The sequence below is a fragment of the Zootermopsis nevadensis genome, unplaced genomic scaffold, assembly GCF_977971745.1.
Source record: "Zootermopsis nevadensis isolate Lab colony 2312 unplaced genomic scaffold, Znev_1.0 Znev_ptg000009l, whole genome shotgun sequence".
NCBI lineage: Eukaryota > Metazoa > Arthropoda > Insecta > Blattodea > Termopsidae > Zootermopsis > Zootermopsis nevadensis.
Window position 1 is genome coordinate 3,852,560 of NW_028259141.1, and position 26,614 is coordinate 3,879,173.

Below are 26,614 nucleotides of genomic sequence, written 5' to 3' on the forward strand. Positions count from 1 at the left end.
GGCAAAATTCTTTCTTTTCGGAGAGGAAATTACGGGGTCTAAGGTCACGGACACGAATACACAGTCCTCGGTTCGAGTCTCTGTTACGATGTTGGTTTCTGGGGTCATTTTTACGGGCGTATTAAACGACGCACGTTTACTGATGAGGCCCATAAGCTACCGGGTGTCTCCAAATTAATCTGCTGATTCTGTGTGGTTATAGTAGTTAATGATTTTTCATTTATTAAACGACGCATTTTCAGTAGGCGTAGCACAGGAGCATAAAAATCCATTGATAAATCCTAGCTTAATTCTGTATTACTGACGCCTAACACGGATGCCACCAGATGTCTCAAAAGTAAAGCGCTGTACAATTTGTAGGGTTACCCAAATATCGGAAAGGTTTTTGTGGTAATATAATTTACCGCATTTGACCGGCGGATGAAGAAAGCACGTGGTTTGGTGGGCAAACCCGTAAGAAGGCGTTCACTGTGACCTGTAAGGTAGTGTTTATTCTTGTTTCTTCAACGCTCTATCAACTGATAATGTTGCGTATCCATTATTTAAATATGACAGGATGGTTATGAATGATGGATCGCGGGAGTACATTCTGTGCCTGCTATAAAGTAACTGAGAAGAACCAGGAAGCTGGGGTTAGCCGGTGCCAACATGTTAGTTTACTGCGATTGGATGAAGCCGATATTTTAGGCGTGTTTTAAGAGGGGACAGGAATTGGATCTATTTTTTTTTAGATTATGGTACCACAGAGTTTCAATAATCTCACAGGCATCTTCAAATGGCCGATGCTAAGTTTGTTATGAATTGTGAATGGGCCAGGGTGAATGTGAAAATGGATCTTAGGAACTGCTAAGGAATTTGCCTTCCACAAGGTGGGGATTGTGTCTTTGAACGAGATTCGGACTGAATATCGCTTGGATAACCTGTCAGCTTTGTCTTGAGTACTTCGTGGTTTTACTTTCGTTATTCAACCGGAGGTCAAATGCGGTAAATTATATTACCACAAAAACCTTTCCGATATTTGGGTAACCCTACAAATTGTACAGCGCTTTACTTTTCAGACATCTGGTGGCATCCGTGTTAGTCGACAGAACGAAGCTAGTTTTGTGTGTCTAAACAATAAAATAGGATTTATCAATGGATTTAATGCTCGGAGCTTCTGAAAGTGCGTTGTTAAATAATCTATGAATAAATAAAAAGGCATGGTCTAATATAACCACACAAAATCAGCAGATTAATTCGGAAACACCCGGTAGCTTATGGGCCTCATCATTGAACGTGCGTCCTTTAACACGCCCGTAAAAATGACCCCAGAAACCAACATCGTAACAGAGACTCGAACCGAGGACTGTGTATTCGTGTCCGTGACCTTAGACCCCGTAATTTCCTCTCCGAAAAGAAAGAATTTTGCCTTGGCGTCGATTTCTTCTCGTGGGTGCTTTCCCGTCAACAGAAACCATCTTTGTCGGGTCTCGAACTCAGTGTCGAGGCCTTCGTTTCCGAAATCTCCTCTTCGAAGCAAAAAACTCTGATCCCTTCTTCTGTCTCGCTTAGTTTCGGAGCCAAAGGAACCGCCCTTGAAGGAAATCGAACTCAGGACACTTCTTCCAGAGTTCTTGCCTTCCTGCGTTCTCTTATTGGTCAAAATGAATAATCGGGAGTCGAAGGGAAAAACATTTTCCCTCGCCCAGGGGCGATGGGCTCAACATTGCCCGGGCCCCTCAAAAATCGAATTTGAAATTGAACAAGTATAAAAAAACACGAAGTTATTTTTAAACAAGTGCAAATTAAACTGCAAAATTTCATTACTTTTAAATTAATTTCCTTTTACACAGAAAATATTTAATATCAATAATCGACTTCTTACATTTATGATGGAATGTCAAAAAATTATAACTTGGAGTAATTCAATTTGTATTTCTTTAACTACAAAGAATGTATAAATATGAAACGCAGGTGCTCATATAAAATACGAACACGCGCAACAATCTCGGCTGGCATGCCATAAGGTTCATTTCTCATTTCTTATGCACGCCTGAATGAACCGTATTGCACGCCCTCTACTGACTGTTGCGTCACAGGTTATGTAGGTATAAATAGCAGTCCACACCCCCACTACTCTACTGGAAGACTGAGTGAGGAGTGGAGGATTGGGAGTGGACGAGATCCCCACCGGCACAGCCTGGAGAGAGGTAGGACGATGCTTGCGCTTGCGCAGGCCTCCGCCCTCAGTTAGCTTTTTGGTTGTGTCCAGTGGGACTCGTGTCGAACGAGGGCTGCCAGAGGTCGCCCAAGGGCAACCGAGGGCGACCGATGTTCAGCAGGCCAGCCGAGGCCGTCCCCAAAAGACGGCCAAGTCGGCACACGAGTGGTTAGACTACTCGGCTACCCTGACTGAGGTTTTCCGTGCTTTTCCTCAGTTGTAAGGCGAATGCCAGGGTATAACTTAATAGGGGCACGGCCCGCCACCCCGATCACGGAGGCCATCAGCTGAAGTGATCTTCCCCCCATGCCGCAGAGGCCTTCAGCCGAAACGGCCCCTCCCTCTCTGGGTTCAAACCCCGGAGATCCAACCAACCAAATTCCTTTGGACAACTTGCCTGACGGGATGACCTCCCATCAGCAGCAACGGATCCCAGTTTGAATGGTCGAGGCTCCCGCCACGACGTAACCCTGTTAGCGATAGCAAAATTTCCGTTTCTTATATTAAGACTGTTTACCATTTCCAGCAATGCGCCTTGTGTGCAGGAATGGTTTCACCTAGGTAGGGACGATGCTTGCGCTTGCGCAGGCCTCCGCCCTCAGTTAGCTTTTTGGTTGGTTGGTTTTTTTTCACTACTCTACTCTGCCGAATGAGGGCTGCCAGAGTTCACCCAAGGGCAACCGAGGGCGACTGATGTTCAGCAGGCCAGCCGAAGCCATCCCCAAAAGACGGCCAAGTCAGCACAACGAGTGGTTAGACTACTCGGCTACCCTGACTGAGGTTTTCCGTGCTTTCCTCAGTTGTAAGGCGAATGCCAGGGTATAACTTAATAGGGGCACGGCCCGCCACCCTTCCCCCCGATCATGGAGGCCATCAGCTGAAGTGATCTTCCCCCCATGCCGCAGAGGCCTTCAGCCGAAACGGCCCCTCCCTCTCTGGGTTCATACCCCAGAGACCCAACCAACCAAATTCCTTCGACAACTTGCCTGACAGGATAACCTCCCATCAGCAGCAACAAATCCCAGTTTGAATGGTTGAGGCTCCCGCCACGACGAAACCCCGTTAGCGTTAGCAAAATTTCCGTTCTTATATTACGACCGTTTACCATTTCCAGCAATGCGTCTTGTGCGCAGGAATGGTTTCACCTAGGTAGGGACGATGCTTGCGCTTGCGCAGGCCTCTGCCCTCAGTTAGCTTCTTTGGTTGGTTGGTACTACTCTACTCAGTGGTTGGTTGGCTCTCCTCAGTGTGAAACGTATTTTGGTGTGAGCAGCTTCTAGAACAAGATAATTCTCTATATAGTGAAAATCTTTCCTGCAACCTGTTTAATTTGTTATTCAAATCTTGCTGCCTGCGACATGGAGGTCTCCAGCTCTTCACAATGGGTGAGTCAAGGGTTTCCTACTTATTATTAATATTATTATTTCGTTATCTTGAGGGATTTTATGTCATTCTTAAGAATTCAAATGCTAGCAGCAACACACGTCGGCCATCATCAACAAAGTTACTTGAATTCCGGCTAAGCTAAACAGCTGATAGGGACCTATGACTGGGTCACTCGTCACATTCAGACATTGTTAAAGGTTGTTTTCAGTCTTAATTTTTTCGTCTAGAGGAAAGTTATTGTTGAGTGAACAGCTTAATTTCTCAGGATCGTTGTCTTGTATTACAGATTAATCATAAACTGACTTGTATATTGCAATTAAAGCTTTGAAACGTTTCCTAACATGCTAATTTTAAAGGTAAATCATTCATTAAAAGGAAGCCCTCGTTATCTGACACAGCCTTAATTTCTCTTTCTATAAGTGAGGTCTTCTTAATATTTTCTGGCAGAAACGAAAATCGATAGCAGTACAGCACAAACAGCAAAGGCACATGCGATTTGTGTGTGACTGGGACAACAATTTCATAATAAATATTAACCTCATGAAGTTGCAGAGAATTCTTGGACTATAAAATGACTCATTTTTTGTCTGTCCTCAGGTAAACCCTGCTGAAACAGAAGACACGAGGATCACTTGCTTCTTGATGAACAGGATCAGGATGCTGGCAGCAGAGAGTAAGTGTCGTTTAATTCCGTGCATGCAGTAAGTTGTGGAGTACAGTCAGTATTATGTTTATGTACGTCTTTCTAGATGTCCAGATATGCCCCCCAGACTTCCAGCAACTCTTCATTATTTTAAGTGATTTTGTCAGAAGGAAAACCAAGAAATGTTACATGCATTGCAATTTTGCTTTTTTAATAGTCATTCTCAGACATTTTAAATTTGCTGGACTTCAAAGAATCATTTTCTAGTGAATTATGTACGTTTACTTTGCTCTCTGAGAGTTGAGACCAAGATTAATTTTGTGTCCACGTGTACCTTGCGCCTCAGTCACAAGTGACGAGGAGGAGGTCTGTCTGATGGTCCCCCAGGGTAGACACCCATCCCTCTTTCGGGAAGACTCGATGAGAGCCAGGCTGTTTAACGACGTCTTCGTTAAGAAGAATGTTTTCCGGTGACCAGCATGCAAATCCCAGTTTTAAACACTGCAAATAGCAATCAGTAATGCATTGCGTAAGAGACACTGGTTTTTCCAACTGGAAGTGACTCTTAAACTGAATTTGGACTTTGATCACGGGCAAGAAAAATGCAATTTCAAAATTACAAACTCTTATTAAAGTTCATTTTTTTTAACTAAACAAACTCTTTTCTTTTCTTAGTAATACTTAACTCCTGACGCTGTTTCTTGAAATAACGTCACATGAGGAATTTAACAGACCATTTGATGCAGTCGTGAATTGTTACAGACACGGAGCTCAAAAACCAAATCTTGTTCGAGCGCCGGCAAGGGGAGAAACACAAAGTCAGTCTCCGAGCCGTCAGAGAGGAGAAGGAAAAGCTAAGGAAGGAAAGAAATCTGCAGGCTGAGCAGATCAAGGAGCTGCAAGCAGAAAGTATGTTTGCTCTCATTCTATTTAAGTACTAAGTCAAAGATTACAGGCTGCAAATTGCCTCAGTATGAAATTCTGTTCATTACCATGTTCCTGCATGTCTCATGAGATATCCAGATATTCTCCTAGGCATTTTGTTCCAGTTACCTTCGCCCTGAGTTGCAGACTAATTTATGTACCCAAAGAAGAAGAGAGTTTGCTCTCATATTTTGAACTCGAGCCTTAGGAGGTGAAAGGCATTAAAGTTTGAAATTATCCATTTCACAAAACATTTCGGTTGCAATCTCTAACCTGAAGAAGGCAACTCCATTGTTAGTCGAAATGTGGGATAATTTCCAACATTATCAGCTGCCACTCTTTACACCTAAGGCCCACACAATCTTGTTCTAAAACAATGTGTGTCTGCGTTCTGCACTTAAAATGTGAGACAAATTGTACGCCACTACATTAAAAGAGCCATAATTATTTCTGTGTCACTTAACCTTAATTATATATAGCAGATGAAAGGGCAAAGCAGCAGACTGAATTGTTTGGTTACAAACATTCCTCACATTATTTTTTAGACCGTGGTTCTGATTTGGTACGGTCATGTCTCCTTTTCAAAAACCACAAAATTCTTTGTATTTCGGACATTAGTGATGAGGAGCAACTTTGTTTGATTGTACCCACAATTAGATTCCTCCACTTCTGTGTGAACACCGAAGCAGACGCTGCCTTCGTATTGACATGCATTTATTACTTAGACAAGAGTTTCCCAATGCGCAGTCTGCGAGTCCTAACTAAACACTACAAAATCCTATTGGAATTACGTCTAACTGGCAACACTGTTCTTAATTGTGGATGTGTATTGGCTGTCGTAATGAGATCTTGCCAGTTTTAATGTCACATAAGGACTTTAAATTTTCATGTTCTGAATGAACATATTTCAGGATGGAGTTTATAAATAGAGTCTCCGACTACTCCTTCTGCTGCATGAGACATGGGTTTCTGGTCTTCGGAAAACCCTCTCGTCTTTTTCCATCTTTACATTCGTAACAGTTTCGAAAGACAAACTTTCTTGTTTGTTAACATATAGTCAAAAGAGTAATTTTACTATCTAAAATAATTATCGATTGTTACAGAATTTGCTGCAAGGCAACACATTGAGAAGCTGCAACAGGAGATCTCACTGTCAATGAAGAATGACAAAAATCAGGTACGTTTAAACTTTCTGTTGCATTGTGGGGCATGGCTCAGAGTTATTCTGTGCATTAATGAACGATTCCTTGAAATCATAAATACTAAACAGTAACTGAAAATTGTCAGATATTGGAAAAATGAAGAGGTAAGTGCTTTCTAAGGCGTGTAAATAAAAGTGAGAAGTCAAATCCATTTCCGACTGAATCATTTGTTGAAGAGGAGGAGAAGGATTTCATCTGTAGCTGTCAGAGTGTAGTTTGTAGGACGAAGTATAGCTTATGGCAGTTACTCGGTGACTCGCGATGTCGATGGGGTCGGACACGAGTACTCTCTGTCAAAAGAGAGGGTACCCAAGGCTTTTACGGATGAAATAGCATAATTTGGGTGTATCATCTTTCACTGGTGATGCATTTGTGAACATATAAACTGTGATAGAAAATAATAAAGTGAACAGTTCTATGTCAACTGCAGCAGAAGAAGTGTTGTATTTTTTGTGAGAGGTGATGAACACAACACCTGGAGCCTAATTTCAGTCATTTACTGTTTAGGGCTTTATACATACAGGTCTCTTATTATCTGAGCTGTAGGAAGCATCGAGTAATGTATTAAATGCATGATTAAAGCCAAAAAATGGAAAAATTGTACGTAAAACTGTGATAAAAACAACATTTAAGAGTGAACACTTTTGGTTAATGTTGTGTTGCTTTGGTGTCATTCACAGCAGCCTGCATCAAGGCCAGCCACTGAAACAAAGAACATCATTGAAATCAAGCTCACTGAGGTAAAACTGTCGAGAGCTGAAAACGCCTGGCGACCTGGGCGAAGGAAGCCGGCGACCAACAACGAGCAGGCTGCCCAGACTCAGGTATGTTCCTGGCATTCAATTAAGGACAGGATCCTGGAAACAGTCAATAATGCTGTATCTGCCCCAATGCAAGATGGCTGAAAGGAACAGTCCTGCGCTAAGAAACACGTCTACTCTAACTAACTAGGTGGCTTATTGTAAGTGAAGGTTCATCACCAAATTAAGGAACAGGCAAAATTGTAGGTCTATATTTTAATCTTGATGCTCTTAAAGATCAGACATTTCCATCTGAGAAGCTGCAAGCATTTCCGGAATTCGTCTCCTCCTAATTTCCTCATCACTTCTTATTGGAACTTTGCCACTCTAAAAAATAAACTTTCTTTTTGCTTACTCTTTTATTTTAGAAGCAATGTTTACCTTTCCAAGTCTTTAATTGCATATAATGAGTATGCATTGTAATTATATTTCTCAATAGACATTGGCTTCTCATGACAACAGACTTCTTCTTCGGTGTAGACAAAACGCGGCTGGACGGCGCATGCAGAGCAACTGGCTCTAGGTTTTAATCATCTCTATGAAGGCTTTAAGGAAGTAAAACATGTTTCGCTTTATTTCTGTGTTTGCGTTCTGTCAGATGATGAGAGGGAACTTGATGTTGCAGGAGCTGTTAAAGAAGGCTCGCAGTTTGCTCAACAAACTCACGCCTGACAAGTTCGACAAACTTGTTTCCCAGGTCCAGGCTCTGCCAATTGACAGCAGCGATCGCCTGAAGGGCGTCATCGACCTCATATTTGAAAAGGTGAGGCACCGCTGGCCATCATTTCATAAATTTAGTTTATGTAACGTATGCTCAACAGAGTTGTTTTTCATAAATATAACATGAGAGCAAAGTGATAATGTTGTGTGTTTTTATGTGCAGGCTGTTGATGAACCAAAGTTCACCGAGATTTATGCACGAATGTGCAAGGTTCTCTCCGGCATAAAAGTTCCGGCAGAGCGTGGGAACAATGATGAACCAGAGGTGACCTTCAGGAAGTTGCTGCTAGGTCGATGCCGGGCCGAATTTGAAAAGAATTCTGAATCAGGCATAAATCGAGAAGCCAGACAGAAAGAGATTCAGGAAACAGCAGATCCAGTAAGTTCTTCTCTAATGTCTTTGTCTACGGTCGTGTGTTACTACGCTTCTGTCCACAGATTGGGAATAGCTCCGTCTGCTTGATCGAATGGAAAGGATGTCTCCTCCATTTTTGCTTCAAGATGAATATCTATCACTTGAAAAATTATTATTCAATATGTTGTTCAGGTTTTAAGACTTCTTGAAAGACAAGAAAGAGACATAATTGATAAAGACTGACTGTAGAACGCACATAAACTTAATTTAAATTATTATGATATAAATGGTACCTCAAGATGAAAAAACATTTTCCTAACTTCTTAGGTTAGTTTAACTTCCTATAATGAGCACTTAATGTACTCATTTTTTCAAAATGTTGTAAACTCTCATAATAATGGACTCGTGCTGCACTTGACATTTCTCATTAGCTCATGACGTTCTTTTGGAGGCATAAAGGCAGGGGGCTTCTTGACCGGCTGAGTATCGTGGACACAAACTTTAAAATGCAAACTTACATATGTTGAAAGCTGTGCATTAAAGAAGGGCTCTTACAAGATACCATCAAAAAAGGCGATTTCTAATCTTTTCTACTTATTTTTTCTGCAGGCAAAGAAAACCGAACTACAGCAGGAACTGCGAAGGATACGAATGAAATCAATAGGAAACATCAGGTAACTTACATTTTTCTTTGTGATTTTGAAGCTCTACATTTGATTCATCAGTGACTCTGAAAGTAGTGAACTTAAGAGTTGTGAATTAGGACAAGACACTGAGAGGAAATTTGAAATGTTAATGGGTTCTTGCCCTCCAGTATGCAAGTGTTCCACAAAATCCAGGACCAATTTCTAAATGTGCTTCATAATGCTGCTGCTTACATGATCACACACTATCATAAAGTCTCCACTTCCTCGGTATTTCTTCTTCTTGGTATTTGCATCGTGAAATGGCACTGATAGCTTACCTCCATACAGAATCAAATGCAAATTACATAAAAATAATTATTTAATTTGAAATTTTCAATATTCGGTCTCAGCTGTTTTATATTTATAAACAGATACAGATTTTTACAGGACCACGTACAGAATTATTATATTTCACCTCAAAAATATATATCACACACAAGACACTGATTAAATTCCATCTATTTAAACAAAAGTTCTCATTATTTTAAGGCACAAATCTTTCTGTAACTTGTAGAGGCAAAGAACCTCATTTCTCTTCTGTTCTTTGGACTTTTACTATTGTCTTAACTCAACCCAAGTGATATATTCTTCACTATGTTACAGGTTTATTGGCGAACTGCATAAAGCAGAAATGCTCGCCACAAGCACCATGCAGCATTGCATTAAACGTCTCCTTTCCCAAGAAGACGAGCATTCCTTGGAGTGCCTCTGCACACTACTGATGACGGCCGGAAAGGATTTCGAGAGCAAGAGCCAAGTATGTTTGTTTTCATTTTGGAATACTTTTAGTTTTAATTTGCAGTTCTCCTACCGTGTAATTTATTGCCTTCCTTTGGGCTCTATGATGACCACAGGTTTATACGGAAGGTACAATGCAAAAAGCAGTAAGTGTCCCTTTGATCTCACTGACTTTCTGGCTTCCATTTTGTAACATGCAAGTCTTCTTAATTGTTATACATTCTTTGCACAAAATCATAGTGAGAAGGCATTATGGGCTGGTCGCACCTTCTCGTCCATCTGTCTTTCCAGTCCATGTGGTGGTCAAATTGGGAACTGTCACAGAAGGTGGATTCGATGCTTGAAAGTGCACATTGTAAAGAACGCGTGAGGATGTTGCATCTATTCTGATATGAAATACCTTTCTGAGCTCGCTGACAATATTCTGAATAGTGTTTCTGTGTGATAAATGATCACCGTGACATGTTCTTCTGAATTTCCTCATACTCTTCTACACTCTTACACGTTTCATATAAAGACGTCTCATGCCGTGGCTTCAACTTGTCCCCGTCTAGTGCGACGGGAATCGTGCTCAGTATTGGGTTAGACTTTTACGTTTCCTCTCATCACCTCTGCTGAATCATGTCAGAATTCACTCAGTCCTGGCAGGACAAAGCAGGAATCTGATCGAAGAGTTATGTCTAGGCTCAGCCACCGAAAATCTCGGTTTATGCCTTAGTTTAGATGAGACACATACTTACGTTTTGTTCGAGACAGCAACCTTCAGCTCTCAATTTAAGTTTACACGCGCCTTCCCACACAGCAAGTTCTATGTGAACTACATGAGTAGTGGCAGAATTTTCTAGTTTTATGTGTAGGCTTATAAGCGTAAGAAGTTAATTATGCCTATGAAATGTGACTTTAAATTTTTGTTTTCTTGCAGGATCTGTCTGAGTTCCTTCATACAATTAAGGAACTAATAAATAAGAAGGCAGTGCTCTCTAGCAGAATAAAGTTTATGATCGAGGGCGTCATCGAACTCCGGCAAAGCAACTGGGCTCCAAGGAATGGATGTTAAATACTTTGACTGTTCAAATATCTCAATTGTTCACATTTGTTAAATAAATAAATTATTAATTTTTTTTGTTAAATACTTCAGTATTTAAATAGTGAAATAGTTTAGTTCTTTGTAAAATAGTTCAATTGTTTATTTTTTGTTAAATAGTTTAGTATTTAAATAGTTAGACTGTTCATTTTTTTGTTAAATATCTGAATTGTTCACATTTGTTAAATAAATAAATTATTTAGTTTTTTTGTTAAATACTTCAGTATTTAAATAGTGAAATAGTTTAGTTCTTTGTAAAATAGTTCAATTGTTTATTTTTTGTTAAATAGTTAAATTATTTAATGTTTTCTGAATTGTTTCTAATTAATATATTTAAGAATATTAAATAAAAAACATGTTCATAAACTTTCCTGTTATTATTTTGGCAAAGTAATATTTCAACGAACTTGTCGCCCTCATTGCACTAGTGGTTAATGTCGTCGCCACTGGACCCAAGGTACGCGAGTTCAAACACTGCTGAGGTTGATGGAATTTTAAGGGGTGATAAAAATCCATAGAACAACTTCCTTCGGAAGGGAATTAAAGCCGGCGGTCCCATGCCGTAGATTTATGGCACAAAAAACAATGAACGAGATGTTTCCTAAGCAAAACTCCCTGGTCATTTCTCACACAAGTCTCTCCTGATTCCTACTAGATGGCTATAGCAGACAAAGATAAGGATTGAGTAGAAATTTGGCAGAGGCAGTGGGCTGGTCGCTCACTACTGACAAATGCACACTTCGAAAAGACCAGGAAGACAGAATATCCTATCTGCATTACTATCGAAGAAGCAGTGCAGATAAATAAAACTATACACAGACTGAAAGATGACTCTACCGAGTACGGAGCACCATTAAACAAGAAGGAATGGTCTCATCAAGCGGAAAGAATAACTCTTGATGAAGTGAAAGACTTCAATTAACACACTGTGGAAATCTATACAGATGGAAGTAAACACCAGGGAAAGGTGAGTGCTGCCGCTGTTATCTTCAAAAATGGAGAACTAATTCATAGCTTAAAAACCAAGTTACCCGATCACTGCTCAAACAATCAAGCTGAGCAGATCTGAATTCTAGAGGCCTTGGATGCAGTAACAACTTTAAGGGAAATCAGCATTGAGGAAAGAATAGTAGCGGCGTACACAGATAGTCAAGTTTCTCTCGATCTACTAAAATACAACTTCAAACATGGCTTTGTAATATCTGAGATAAGAAAGAGATTAAGGAATCTCAAAGATCAAAATTGGACTATTCATTTTGGGTGGATCAAAGCACACATCAGAATTTTCGGTAATGAAATAGCGGACAGATTAGCGAAGGCAGCAGCAGAAGATGGTGGAAATGTAGTACATGCAAAGAAGCCTAAAAGTACAATTATTAAAGAAACAAAGGAGGAAGGGATTATAAAATGGCAAAATGAGTGGAGCGCCACCAATAAAGGAGCAGTGTGCAAGAAATTCTTCCCGTCAGTGCGACAAACAATGAAGCTAAATATTGTAATAAGTCCTGAACTGGCAGCAATGACGACTGGACATGGCAAAAACAAATCATATCTACACAGGTTTGGAATCATTGACGACCCAACATGCTCATGCCTGAAAGCAGCACAAACAGTGGATCACCTCATCTATGACTGCGAAAAACTACAACAACTTAATAGATGCAATAGTCAGGAATGGCGGCACATGGCCATTGTTGCATGAAGAAATTGTTCAGAAATTTTTAGGTCATTTTAATACATTCATTGAATCCACTGATTATAATACAGTTTAGCACAGGAACATAGGTGCAAACGGTGGCAATGGATCATGATATTAGAGTTGTATACTCTATTGAAGTGTTTTATATTAATGCATGTAATATTGCAATCTTGTAATGGGGCATGCTGAATAAATGTAAATAAAAAAAGACAGAATACTTTCACTTGGTATCGCAAATACACGAGTGTGTGTACTGAAATATTTAGCAATAATAGTCTGGTGTGGGGGAACATTTTTTATTTCAACATTCTCAAGATAACAGATGATCGCTGCTACTTGCACTACATGACTGAAACTCTGAATACGTGTTCTTATTGGAGATCCAAAACTACCCAAAAATCTCAAAATTTTAATCACTTTTCGCTTATTTAAGACATGTTTAATTTGGCCCACAGTTTAACAACGCACTCCTCTGCATTTGTCTTATTACCAGTTATCTTTCGTTCTATGTAGGATTTGAGGTTGTGATGATGCAAGCAATTTTTGTTTTTTATTTTATCATACAAGTATGAAAGCCTATCTCAGTGTTCTGCTAACTTCTCACTGGAGTCGGCTTGCATGTTTATAAATATAAACAATTAGTCCTCTTTAACGACCGTAATAAAATAATGATTATCTGGCTTGCCACTTTGAATCACAAGATCTAAAATCACGACACTAATAAATATTTCACTTACACATACAGTATCATCATGGCACTACAGACTAATTATTCCGTGCTGACATCAAAGACACAAGTTATTTGATTACTCAAAATCAAATTAATACGCACTGTCACTGCATAATTCACCTCATTTAAAAGGCTCGTCCAATGTTAGATAGAGGTCTCTTTAACGTGTTTTATTCACGGCACTCCCAGTATCGAAGAACATATACTCATAGCTGAGTAGGTAACACACACAAAGCACGTTAACTTTGTTAATTGAAGTATCATTACGCAACTCTCTAACACATAAACGGAACAGACCTAGTGACACCTACAAACACAATCTGCTTTAAAAATAAATAATTCAGAGTTCTACAGTGTAAACAGCGATCTGGAATATAATTTAATGATGAACTCAGCAACCAAGAGTTGGTTCAGTGGGATACCAGGAAGTTTCAAGTCCGGTGTGACCTGATTTGGTTCAGTTTCAATTGCTTCAGTGTGAACACTCCCCAGATACTAAACACCAATCACAACTGACTTTCAAGAAAGAAAATGGAAAACAAGCATCTAACAAAATATACGTGGCAACACAGCTGTTCCCTGGTCTTTTATTCACTCCCTTAGTTCACTGTAGTTTTTGACAACACTTAATAAGACTTTGGGTAAACTGCTCAACTTCTTCCTGGCTGCTTTCGAACTGCGAGCTCTCCCAGTGAGGGAGGGTTTGCAGAATTACATTTATCAGTGCACTGGTGTTACCCTCCACATGGCTGGTTAATATTTCTGTTATGGGCACTGTCAAATGATTACTGCAACAATTTTATAGGATTAAGGTAGAACACGAGTCAGGAAACCAGGAACTGGCCCATTATCACAGAATACCACTGTAGTCAACACAGAACTAGAACATCGGTACACCGCTGATGATCACAACACACACTGGGCCAGCGGAACAGCAGTATACAAGCAAACACTAAACATATATTACAATAAGAAATAATAAATGACCACCCCATAATAATAAATGTTTAATGCTCCATGTAAAGCTGGTCCCAAGTTTACTTTTAGCATTATAAGGGAGAAACATCAGAACCACATTTCACACAGCAACAATAGATTTTATACAATCCACAGCCCATCCCATATTTTAAATTATTGATTTTAATTCTGTATCGTTTTTATTCTAATACTGCAACGTTCTGCATTACTGTTATTATCGTGAAGGGAAGCAACTGCCTGTCTGGAAATGCGTCCCATAGAAACCTGATCTTACAGCCCACAAATAATGCGAAGCAACGGACACAATTAATCTAGAGTCTGAGTGAACGAAATATCTGAGAAGAGTGTTCTGTGTCATTTTGCCCACCATAAATCCTACATGGACTGTCTTGGGTTTCAACCCGAGCCCCCACATTGAGAACTCGGCAACTAACCAAATGAGCTCTGTGGACATTTTCTAAGGTCAGTTGATGAATACAGCCTGCCATGATGGAATTATACTTATGGGAATAAATTCAACGTTCCAAATATGACCAAAAGTGTATCTTTAATCTCAATCTGTAAATGTAATGTAATATATGCATGTTCTTCAGCTTTCATGGCGACTGTGTACAATAAAATCCTCTCGGGCTATCAGCCGCATCAACTGGTTAACCAGTTGACGTGGCTGATAGCCCGAGAGGATTTTATTGTAATGTATTACATTTAACATCACATAATTTTGTTCACTGATGTATATTATTGTGACAGAAAACACAAAATCCATTCCATAATAATAATTTTTGGTAGAGCCTAAAACTGGTTGAAGCCTGTAGCCATTTATCTTCTAAGCAGTTTGTTGGTTTCTTGTCAATTTTTCAAACATATGTAATAAAATATCACTGATTGTGTGAGGCAATAATAAAAAGCATCATTACCTAACTTTATAATTTACACTGCATATATCAGATACAAGCTTAAAAACCAATGGAGGTTGTTATCACTGTGGTTGGGCGCTGCTCGTGGATTTCGTCCAAAGGAGGTGAAACAGATGAGAAACTGCAATACATATTACAGAAGTCACATCAAAGCAGGCAAATTAAAATGTACCGAAATATCCTTACTGCAGTGTTTATAAGACAACACAAATGTTATGTCTCTGAAAACATGATGATAAAATTGTACCTTCAATGTAAAACAAAGACCAAGCTCACGAAAATTAAACAACTCTCTGTGTTGTGTCTGACTCTGAATGTTCAATACAGCCTATCTCAGTGTCCAACATCAGACCTCACTCAACATAAATTTATTAACGTATAATTTCAGGTCCTCACAGTCATGAATATGAAGATGTGTTTCTTGTGGGCTGTCATGCCATCATGTGGCAGAAGTTTAACCACATTTCAGAGGTGCTTGCTGCCTGCATCATAATCTCCCTGATAATGGAGGTAGCATGCACCTCTGAAACGTCTGTAATCTTCTACAATATGACAGCATTACAACCCACAGGACAGCCACCTTCTTAAAAGGTATGTTTAAACATTTTCAACATGCTAAGTGGCCCATCCCCTGCGGAATGAAAGGATGTCCAGACATCAAACAGCTGCAAATATATTGGAGGGCAGGTGGGGTGCTAGAAGCGCCTCACTGGAAAAGTTCTCGTATGTTAAAAAATGTTACAAATGGCTAATGTCTGGACTAGCTGAGTAAATGCTCAGCTTCTAGAAGAGACTGTACTTCAAGAAGTTAACAACCCATTATGTTACTGATATCAGTCTGCAGTTCACAGTCATGACCATTATTTTGCTAATACCTGCCATTTATATGCATTAAGCAAGTTAAAGAATAAGGAAGTGTGAATGTTGAATCATACCAGAGTTACAGTGCACAAATATCAGCGAAGGCCTAATCAAAACAGCGACATTTATATTATTATGTTACTTGAAGGCAACATGGCCCTCAGGTTCAGCACCTTTTCTAAAAGTAATAGAACGTCAAAAATTAAACATTATTCCCATGCAACACAAATTAAATGTTGCAAATTTTTGTACTGACCTTGAAAGTGAGGCTGAGTGCCTAGTAACTGAGGGTCTTCATCATCATCATCGACAATGTTGTCATCGAGAAGCAGCAAGTACGGCAGAAGTACCGCCTTTGACCTGATGTCATCCCACGTGGTGTGCTGTAGTACAAATCACAAGCTTTAATGGTATGGAACAGCGTGCTTATTGCAGACTGAAGCCTGGCAAAGCAGGCAGACACGAGAGCACCTCAGTTTAAAAGACCCTTCAATTATCAAGCGAGCATGTACAAGGTTCATGAAATGAAGTCTTCTTTGTAAATACAAACTGTGCTCTTTGTAAGTGTTTTGCAATGTCGCATTTGCTGGGACGGAAGTTTCAAGTTGTCTGCTCATGTACTGAGAGGTTTACTCTGAAATTCTGACCTCCCAGCAAGTTTTGCAGTGTCTACCTAAGCCTGTTAATGTATTTTATTATGTAACTACTGCCAATGCTTCCAGAATTATTGCACATGAGATGTTTCATTAGGAAGAGCAATTCCCAGAGGGGCACAGAGCCTGGGTAAAGCAGTCTATGTGGGTCCATTCCATAAGATCGGCATCCGTAAGTTTTACTTTACTTAAACTGTACATGTATTCCCGTAATTTCACGGGTGTATTAAAGGACGCACGTTTAATGATGAGGACCATAAGCTACCGGGTGTTTCCGAATTAATCTGCTGACTCTGTGTGGTTATAGAGAACTATGATTTTTTGTTTATTCATAGTTTATTTAACGACGCACTTTCAGAAGCTCCGAGCATTAAATCCATTGATAAATCCTATTTTATTGTTTGGAAACACAAAACTAGCTTCGTTCTGTCGACTAACACGGATGCCACCAGATGTCTCAAAAGTAAAGTGCCGTACAATTTGTAGGGTTACCCAAATATCGGAAAGGTTTTTGTGGTAATATAATTAACCGCATTCGACCGGCGGATGAATAAAGCACGTAGTTTGGTGGATAAGAATAAAAAGTGTATGAAAATGCGCCCCACTGACAAGTTCTTGTGCACTCGAATGTTTTTGAAGCACTGGACTGACTACCAACTCCCGACAATTGGATTTTTCGCCTCAAAATCGAGAAATTAGGCTGTTCTCTGGGGTGACGTCAGAGCCCTGAAGCTGCTGGTCCAGGCGGAGATGAGGCCTACAGAGGGAGGACTTCGAAGTTTCCACCCCCACGGCCTCCTTGACTGCGGACATTGGCCACGAGGGCTGAGATACACGTAGTTTGATGGGTAAACCAGTTAGAAGGCGTTCACCACGACTTATAAGGTAGTGTTTATTCTTGTTCCTTCAACGCTCTATCAACTGATAATGTTGCGTATCCATTATTTAAATATGACAGGATGGTTATGAATGATGGATCGCGGGAGTACATTCTGTGCCTGCTTTAAAGTAACTGAGAAGAACAAGGAAGCTGGGGTTAGCCGGTGCCAACATGTTAGTTTACTGCGATTGGATGAAGCCGATATTTTGGGCGTGTTTTAAGAGGGGACAGGAATTGTATCTATTTTTTCTTTTAGAATATGGAGCCACAGATTTTCATTAATCTGACAGGCGGCTTCGAATGGCGGATGCTAAGTTTGTTATGAATTGTGAATGGGACAGGGCGAATGTGTAAATGGATTTTAGGAACTGCTAAGGATTTTGCCTTCCACAAGGTGGGGATTGTGTCTTTGAACGAGATTCGAACTGAAAATCGCTTGGATAACCTCTCAGCTTTGTCTTGAGTACTTCGTGGTTTTACTTTCGTTAAGTTAGAGAATTTTCTGGCGTTGAATCCAATTCTGCCTCAGATAATTCGTTGATGCGATAATTGTTCCTGTGCTCAAGCGTCTTCACGCTGCGGCCTGCTTTACCCTCGGTGGTCACGGGATACAAGGCTAGGTGGGCCCCAGAAACAGACTGAACGCAGAGAGAGAGGGCGGGAACTTCGCCCCGCAGCCCACAAAAAACCAGGATCACGATCGACTATGGCCGCCAGATACGGAGTGATTCGGATAAGCATTCGCGGACAGCCGACAAGGGGTGATTCTCCGACCTTTGGGTTGTCGCGGGGCTGACAATTGCCGACCGTGAGAATAATAAACTGTTCCGACGTTTTGTGCGTGGCCTCTGAGTGGGACGGAATATTTGCAACGACCTAAGCTGTACTAAGCGCACTCAAAGATAAAAGACAAATGACTTGTTCTTATGCTCATTTGCTCTTTAACGCGATGCATGCAAAATAAGCATATGTCTATGTTGGCTAATATATGATAGGTGGGTATTACATTTCTCATATATGCCTACAATTTGGACTTGACAATTTTATAGTTGTATTTTGTGTCTTATATTAATCCACAGTTCGTTCCAGAATCTCTTCTCTTTTTTTGTCAATTTTAATAAAGAGAGTTTTGTGAATTAGTACGCCGAATTCCGCTGGACTGACAAATCTAATTACTTTTTAAAAAGGCTTCCAGTGCACTCTGTTCATGGCAGATTTAATGAAGAAATATGGCTGATTTGGTTACTGGATCAGAGGGACAGGTTCGTATGCAGCTCGTAAAAGTATTGTAAATGGTTTCACTGCCTCATTTCATTCGTGATCTTAAAATCTGTGTTCCCTACAGCGTTCTTTCACGCAGGCGAAACCTTTCGACTAAAATCAATATTATTGTGCAGTAGCGGATGCACTCTATGGAGTACTCTTGGTACTATGAACAGAAGAGGGTTCATACTCGTTGTGCCATCTCTCGGGGAAACAAAGAAGTTCGACCGGTTTTGGCACCTCTATCAATAAAGTGAATCAGCATTATGATCTACTTTCATCACAGTTTCCGAAATTTGACATTTTAGATTCCCAAATTCTTTTGACCGTATAATCAGTGAAGTTTTGCCTAGAATTAGTAAGTTTAATCTTGAAACGATATTTAGGGATCGAATGTGCACGCTGATACTCCAGAGACCAAAGCAAGTTGCTTGTGCTTCTAAATGTCGTACAAGGGAATGGTTCAGTTGGTCAGGTCAAAAGGCGCTTATAAGGCTGTGAAGGACTTGATAAATCACACACCCAATAAATACTAAATAGGAACCAAGGAGCATAGGACTTTGATCAACCTAAGATGTTCCACACTTCTGTGACAGTTACAGTGCACAGATTTGTAGGTAGTTTTATCAAATGCATTTTGAGAGCTGTTTGAGTTCTGATATATGAGCCTGTGTGTGTCAGACATTTCTGAAGCCTTTCACAGTCTTACCAACGTCTGGCCCACAGACTTCATTGGAATCTACCAGGAAACACGACAGTGCTGCTGTCATGTGTGTATGGTGGAATAATTTTTAACTGCACATTCCAATTTTGGACACATTTTGTGCAAATTTGTACAGTGTATTGGCAGCTCATATTTACCCATCAAACTACGTGTATCTCAGCCCTCGTGGCTAATGTCCGCAAATACCTCAAAACAGTGAAGGAAGCCTTGGGGGTAAAAACTTGCGTCGTTAAATAAACCATGAATAAATAAAAGTGCATGGTCTAGTATAACCACACAAAATCAGCAGATTAATTCGGAAACACCCGGTAGCTTATGGGCCTCATCATTAAACGTGCGTCGTTTAATACGCCCGTAAAATTACCCCAGAAACCAACATCCGAACAGAGACTCGAACAGAGGACTGTTTTCGTGTCCGTGACCTTAGACCCCGTAATTTCCTCTCCGAAAAGAAAGCGTCAGCGTCTGGCCCACAGACTTCTTTGAAAATACTTCAGTGCTGGTGTCATGTGTGTGAATTTGAACTTCACATTCCAATTTTGGACACATTTTGTGCACCCTTGTATAGTGTATTGGCAGCTCATATTTACCCATCAAACTACGTACACCTCAGCCCTCGTCGCTAATGTCCGCCAACACCTCAAAACAGTGAAGGAAGCCTTGGGGGTAAAAACTTGCGTCGTTAAATAAACCACGAATAAATAAAAAATCAAGGAAACCAACGACCTAATAGAGACTCGAACCGAGGACTGTGTATCCGTGTCTGTGACCTTAGACCCCGAAATTTCCTCTCCGAAACTAAAGAACTTTTCATTGACGTCATTCTTTTATCGCGGTTGCGTTCCAGTGAACAGAAACCATCCTGTCGGGACTCGAACTCAGTGTCGAGGCCTTCCTTTCCGTAATCTCCTATTCGAAACAAAAAACTCTGATCCTGGCGCCCTTCTTCTGTCTCGCTTAGTTTCCGAGCTACAGGAACCGTCCTTGAAGGAAATCGAACAGAGGACACGATTCCCCAGAGTTCTGACCTTCTGGCGTTCTCTCATTAGTCAAAATGAATAATCGGGATTCGAAGCAAGGAAACACTTTTCCTCGCCCAGGGGCGATGGGTACAACAGTGCCCGGGCCCCTCAAAAAAAGTCTTTAAAATTAAACAAGTTTCTCCGTGGCATCCCAACAATTACTCCATTGACACACAGAAGAAGGCAATGGCAAACAACTTCTGGATCATCTGCCAAGAACGTATATGAACAGGTCCCAGTCCGAGAAAAGGATGGAAGGATCCTGTTCATATGGACCTGTCGTCAGACAGAACACTAAATAATAATAAAAAATAAAATACGACGTTATTTTTAAACAAGGGCAAATTCAATTACAAAATTTACTTCAAGCCTCTTTTCATCACCTTTAAATTTATTTCCTTTTACACAGAAAGTATTTAATATTAATTATTGGCTTCGTATATTTAGGATGGAGTGTAACCAAATTATAACTTGTAGTAATTAAAATTTGTATTTCTTTAACTACAAATAATGTGTAAATACGAAATGCAGTCGTTTTTATAAAATACGAAAACCTGCGCGAGAAAGATTGGAATTCGCAGAGCACACCTGTGACGCAGACGTGCAACAGTCTCGATTGGCATGCCATAAGGTTCATTTTTCATTTCTTATGCACGCCTGAATGAACCGAATTGAGCGCCTTTCTCACTGTTGCGCAATACGTGACGTCAGCGTTGTATGGGTATAAATAGCAGTTGCCAACCGCCAACTGCACTGAGAAATGGGACGAGGACTGCAGTGAGAACTGTGTTATTATTATATTGTAGTATACAAAGTGTTATTTTATATAGAATTTATTGGAAAGTGTTGTTATTAATGTTTTCTAAAGTACACAACACTGTAACAACTGTGGTACATAATATGACATCAGTACTGCAGTATAAGGCAGACATTAGAAAAAGAATATGAGTCCAGCTAGAACATTATCAGAAATGTCCTTACATAGGAAAAGTTAATAAAAGTAGTTTCTGATAAATTCTATATAAAAACACTTAAAGTACAACATACTGTTAACAATAAAGAGGTTTCACCTGTTTGAAATAAAATAAACAGTGATGTATTATAGATTTTAATAGTTTTATTGGCTATAAAAATTAATACTAAGAATAGAAAGATGTCACATGTTGCAATTATATTTTAATTTCTAACAAATGGGCATACAGAAAAGAACACATTCCATTATATGTGTGAAAATAAATATGGACAATTATTGGTTGAACATGGAAAATATGATTATACATGGTTTGCCAAACATGTAATATCATACAAAAAATTCCACTGCTGTTTAAAATACAAAACATGGTTTAGCTTTTGTTTATGTGTTGGAGGCTGGAACTGCAAGGACTACTACCCAGTTGGACAGTGAGTGTAAAAGTTTCTGTATAATAGTGGTTTTATTTAATAATAAAGAACTTTCAGTTTTAAACATCTTCATGTTGATAGCCTCTAATCCCCTTTTCCAACATATTCTGTCCTATATAGTTCTCTGAGGAATTGTGTTAGTCATCCCTCAGTTCGCTGCATATACCTATTTTCTACTACTGAATTGTAATTTCAAACAGATGTTGCAAGAAAACAAAGAAGTCTCCTCACAGACTTGTCTCTTTTTTAAAATTTCACACTCAGTGAGAAGGTGCAGCATGTAGCATGATCACACATTGGAAAACATGCACTGAGATAGAAGGTGACAGTGCTGACAAATTATAAGAGTTACCTGCACAGTAAAGCAGTGCAAACATTTTGTAGAGAACCAGATGTCTTCATTTGAATTTCCTGACTCCATACTGAAATGTGCAAGGACTTACTCTAATATACAGGTCTGGCCATTACATTATTATAATCACTATCTATGCTAAATCTTGAACGAATATTCTCATTAATTGATTTCTTATTATAGTGGCGACTGAAGTCTGCAACTGGTACAAAATCTTCACTCATTGGATAACGTTCTGCCCCAAGCTCCAGTACATTCATGCACTGGTATTTATGAAAATTCAATTTGCCTTCTTCATAGTGACCCATCTTATGCACCAGCTCAAGTTCCTTCACAATCTTTATGAAGCTCAGGACACAGAACCACTGGTAGAAGAGAAATACTGCAAACAAATGAAGTAACATGTACTGTGGGCACATTATTTCCCACTTGGACAATGCATTGTCACTTCGGCTCTGAATATGGAGACAGTATGCTTCTCCGAAACACTGGTATCTATCAGCCAGTCCACATGGCACCAGAACCAAAAAGAACATCATCCTCGCCACAATGTGAAAACCTCAAATCTCACTTTCAAACACTGTCTGTGAGTCTGGACACTGTTACATCATAACACCCAGGCATCTGCATGAACATGAAAATGTTACTGTCTAAATTAGCTACTTGTTATAGTTACTTTCTGCCAAAATAATTCAAATTAGAAGGGGTTAGAAGGACAAGAGATTAATTTGCAGTTTTTAGTGTTCATTTTGTGAATATACCTTAAATTAGAGAAGGAAAGGAGAACAGGATTGAATTAAACAAAACAGCAGATTTTTGTGTTTACTTCCACCTTAAGATTGCATCGAAGTTTGGGGGAAGATAAGACGAAGGAAATTCTTTCTTTATGCCCTTTTCAAATCAGCAGATTAATTCGGAAACACCCGGTAGCTTACAGGCCTCATCATTAAACGTGCGTCCTTTAATACGCCCGTAAAAATTACCGCAGAAACCTACATCGTAACAGAGACTCGAACCGAGGACTGTGTATTCGTGTCCGTGACCTTAGACCCCGTAATTTCCTCTCCGAAAAGAAAGAATTTTGCCTTGGCGTCGATTTCTTCTCGTGGGTGCTTTCCCGTCAACAAAAACCATCTTTGTCGGGTCTCGAACTCAGTGTCGAGGCCTTCGTTTCCGAAATCTCCTCTACGAAGCAAAAAACTCTGATCCTTTCTTCTGTCTCGCTTAGTTTCGGAGCCAAAGGAACCGCCCTTGAAGGAAATCGAACTCAGGACACTTCTTCCAGAGTTCTTAACTTCCTGCGTTCTCTTATTGGTCAAAATGAATAATCGGGATTCGAAGGAAGGAAACATTTTCCCTGTCGCAGGGGCGATGGGTTCAACAGCGCCCGGGCCCCTCAAAAATCGCCTTTAAAATTAAACAAGTTTCAAAAACTGACGTTATTTTTAAACAAGGGCAAATTAAATTGCAAAATTTACTTCAAGCCTCGTTTCATTACTTTTAAATTAATTTCCTTCTTACAGAGAAAATATTTAATATTAATTTTTGATTTCTTACAAATTATAACTTGGAGTAATCCAATTTGTATTTCTTTAATTACAAAGAATGTGTAAATATGAAACGCAGGTGTTCTTATAAAACTCGAACACGTGCAACAATCTCGGCTGGCATGCCATAAAGTTCATTTTTCAGTCCTTATGCACGCATGAGTGAACCGTATTGCACTCCCTCTACTGACTGTTGCGTCATAGGTTATGTCTGCTTTGTTGTGCTGGTATAAATAGCAGGCAACAATCGGCTTTCGTCACTCTGGTTCGAATTGTGCTTCGAAGAGGTTTTGGATTAAGTGCTTCGAGAACGAGATACTTTTGTGTTGCCTTAGTTAGCAAATAACTTTCGGAATAACTCAAGAACCTTTCCTGTGCGAATTTCACTCTCTGCATTCTATTCTGTCGGAGGACATCGGCGAAGAAACTATTGAACACCGAAACGTCGGTAGACATGTCAACCAACAGTACGCAAGCAGATCACCAGGCTGGCTCTGAGTCGAAAAGGAAATTACTCGAAGAAATGAACTCGACACGCGCGAAGAAGTCGAAGAAGGAAGATTGCGCGGGCACAGAAAACGAGTCTGGTATTTACTATACTGAATTTGGTCCTCGCTTTACTGAATATGGAGGACCTGATATCCCTTTTCTGGATATTTTTCCCATGGCACCAACGAAACATCCAGTGGCAGAATTTCAACACGAAAATGTCCGCGGCGACTACATTGATGTTCCGAGGCCTCGACCTTTTAAAACCGACTCATCGTCTAACGCAGCTGAAGTCGAGGACGGCCACGAAAGCGGCATGTAGAGTGCGCTTTGTTCTTTGCGTTCTGTGTCAAATTTCCTCCTTTGTGCAAATGAGATTTTCCTACATCTCCCGGTTTGTGTGGGCCTAATAATTACCGCCTTCCAATTACACCCCGCGAGGTCCAGCTCATAAATCCAATATATATTTCTGCACAGACAGAAACAGTATTAATGTTACTTAATAATAATAATAACACGTGTTTACATTATTCTTATCGTAAAACACTAAGACAGGGTTGTATTCCTATCTACGAACTCCGGAGGTCGGTGTTCGAATCTCGACTGGGTAATTGTATGAAAATTCTCCGCTGATTGTTAGAAAATCCGCCACTTATTCCCCTATATAGCTATAAAGATATGATTAACGTTCATGAAATTAAATCTTTGAAAGCTGCCATTTCAGAGATCCAACAGGTGTTGAGACGTAGTCAGCTAAAAGATTCCTCACGTTGTTTGCTGATATTCCCCCGCGCACTACGTCTTCACCACGTATTTTATCAAGTCCTCTCCCCCGAACAAAGTTGCAAGTTTATAGCTCGATGAAAGATCCTCCATTTGTTACTTAATATTCCAAACGAGCGTTCTATGTACCTTCGGGCTCTAGAGAGTTTTTCATGTCTTAATGATGTCCACAGCGAGGAGCTCTTAAATATTTTAGAATCGCAATCTTTTCCGTAACTTCCAACATCAACATAGACAAAACGGAAGAATAACCTTTGTAGTCGAAGTACATCGATCGAAAAATTCGCCCTTCTTTCAAAATCTAAAGCGATCGTTTCCCAGTGCTGTTTAGTGGGAACGGGAATACATTCCAAACACTGCAACTTACATCTCTGACAATCTTGCTCGCTGTAGAAATGCCGAGTGATGTATATCTGTGAAAGTACAACCGCTCGCCAGATATCTGAAACAAAAACATGAATAACGCAAAAAGCTTAGAATAATGACAATAACAGTTGTAGCACATTCTTATTGATTGGTAAGAATCTAGCATGTGGCACATTGGTTTATTCTTATGTTGTTGTCTTTTTCAGCTACAGAAGTGATGAAGAGACAGGTGAATGTTCGAGATGCTCCTAAAAAATCAATTAAAAAACAAAAAGAGGCTGCACGATTGGGAGCTGGAAAGCCAACTACAAAAACGCACGATTACAACGCACTGTTACCATTCCTAAGGAAAGTGTTCCAGGAACGGAAAACAGAAGACACCCGATCAGCCGATATTGGACAGCCCGAGGCGGCGAACGAGCGAACACCTCAAAACACCCATGAAAACGAAGTTACTCAAGCAATCGCCAAGGATTTCAACACACCAGTAACACGAAAACGTAAATTAGACAACGTTGAACTAGAAATGATTCAAGCTCTTAAGGATCAAGCGGATCGTCATTTGTCTTTTTTCAGAGGGATAATTCCTTCATTGAACACTTTTGATGACGACGAGATATTAGAATTCCAAATGTTGGTGCTACAAAAAATAACATCCATGAAACAACGGAAAAAAATGGTTTCCTACAATCAGTACTCTGCTGAAATTCATCCTATGCGCGTAAACACTAGTCGGCAGGCGACAACATCAACTGAAGGCCATCTCTATCAGAACGTGCGTCCGAGTACTTCAACTGGTTCAAGTGATGGGTACGATCCAGCAGAGAAGTTTGGTCCACATCTCTCACCAGCATCAGAAACCTGATGACTTTACTTCATGAAACGTTTCTAAATATTTCTTGTATTGGTCTTTTTTGTATTACAAGTAATTATACATTTCTACGCTAACAATAGTTGTAGATTAATATCCTCTGCGCGTTTCTTGTACTTTGTATATCATAAGTAAAACTATTGACACTTTCTATTCATTAAACAGTAATTGCAACGGCCAACATTTGGATAGGCTGGATGCGTTCTCTCATGAATGTGTCTTAGCGCTGAAGAGAATCCTTTAGACGTCGGTGCAGTTCATCAAAAGCGGATATTGTCATCCTAAAATAATTGTTAATCTTTTTTTTCTGCTCTGTCCCAGTTTTAATTTTCTTTATTAC

At 39.9% G+C, this 26,614-nt stretch overlaps 3 protein-coding genes and 1 long non-coding RNA gene across 4 annotated transcripts in view; 3 read left to right on the plus strand and 1 right to left on the minus strand.

The window, feature by feature from the left end:
• Positions 1–26,614, minus strand: part of LOC147874388 (uncharacterized) — a 117,301-nt gene that overhangs the window by 68,710 nt on the left and 21,977 nt on the right. The window contains exon 4 of the mRNA XM_087345508.1: positions 25,405–25,479. Within this exon, the coding sequence (XP_087201634.1) occupies positions 25,405–25,479 (75 nt within the window). The remainder of the gene's footprint in view (positions 1–25,404; positions 25,480–26,614) is intronic.
• LOC147874392 (eukaryotic translation initiation factor 4 gamma 3-like) lies at positions 2,854–10,587 on the plus strand. The gene is made up of 10 exons (XM_087345973.1): positions 2,854–3,585; positions 4,184–4,259; positions 4,992–5,138; positions 6,257–6,330; positions 7,036–7,179; positions 7,781–7,918; positions 8,039–8,254; positions 8,840–8,904; positions 9,520–9,800; positions 10,577–10,587. Exons 1-10 carry the CDS (start codon positions 3,559–3,561, stop codon positions 10,585–10,587), a joined length of 1,179 nt encoding a protein of 392 aa, XP_087202099.1. The 5' UTR covers positions 2,854–3,558.
• On the plus strand, positions 16,377–17,241 carry LOC147874393 (uncharacterized). Its single transcript, XR_015534306.1, has 3 exons — positions 16,377–16,483; positions 16,646–16,748; positions 17,216–17,241. It is a non-coding gene; the product is annotated as an uncharacterized LOC147874393 (long non-coding RNA).
• Positions 24,002–26,268, plus strand: LOC147874394 (uncharacterized). Its single transcript, XM_087345552.1, has 2 exons — positions 24,002–24,352; positions 25,610–26,268. The coding sequence occupies exons 1-2, from the start codon at positions 24,220–24,222 to the stop codon at positions 26,266–26,268; spliced, it is 792 nt and encodes a 263-aa protein (XP_087201678.1). The 5' UTR covers positions 24,002–24,219.

What these genes read in the sequence shown, in the direction of transcription:
- LOC147874392 (XM_087345973.1), top strand. Translation starts at nt 3,559, where the DNA reads ATGGAGGTCTCCAGCTCTTCACAATGG. An exon ending in TCTCCAGCTCTTCACAATGG is followed by an intron (nt 3,586 to 4,183) that starts GTGAGTCAAGGG and finishes GTCTGTCCTCAG; the next exon opens with GTAAACCCTGCTGAAACAGA. An exon ending in AGCAGGCTGCCCAGACTCAG is followed by an intron (nt 7,180 to 7,780) that starts GTATGTTCCTGG and finishes TTGATGTTGCAG; the next exon opens with GAGCTGTTAAAGAAGGCTCG.
- LOC147874394 (XM_087345552.1), top strand. Translation starts at nt 24,220, where the DNA reads ATGTCAACCAACAGTACGCAAGCAGATCACCAGGCTGGCTCTGAGTCG. An exon ending in GGGCACAGAAAACGAGTCTG is followed by an intron (nt 24,353 to 25,609) that starts GTATTTACTATA and finishes TGTCTTTTTCAG; the next exon opens with CTACAGAAGTGATGAAGAGA.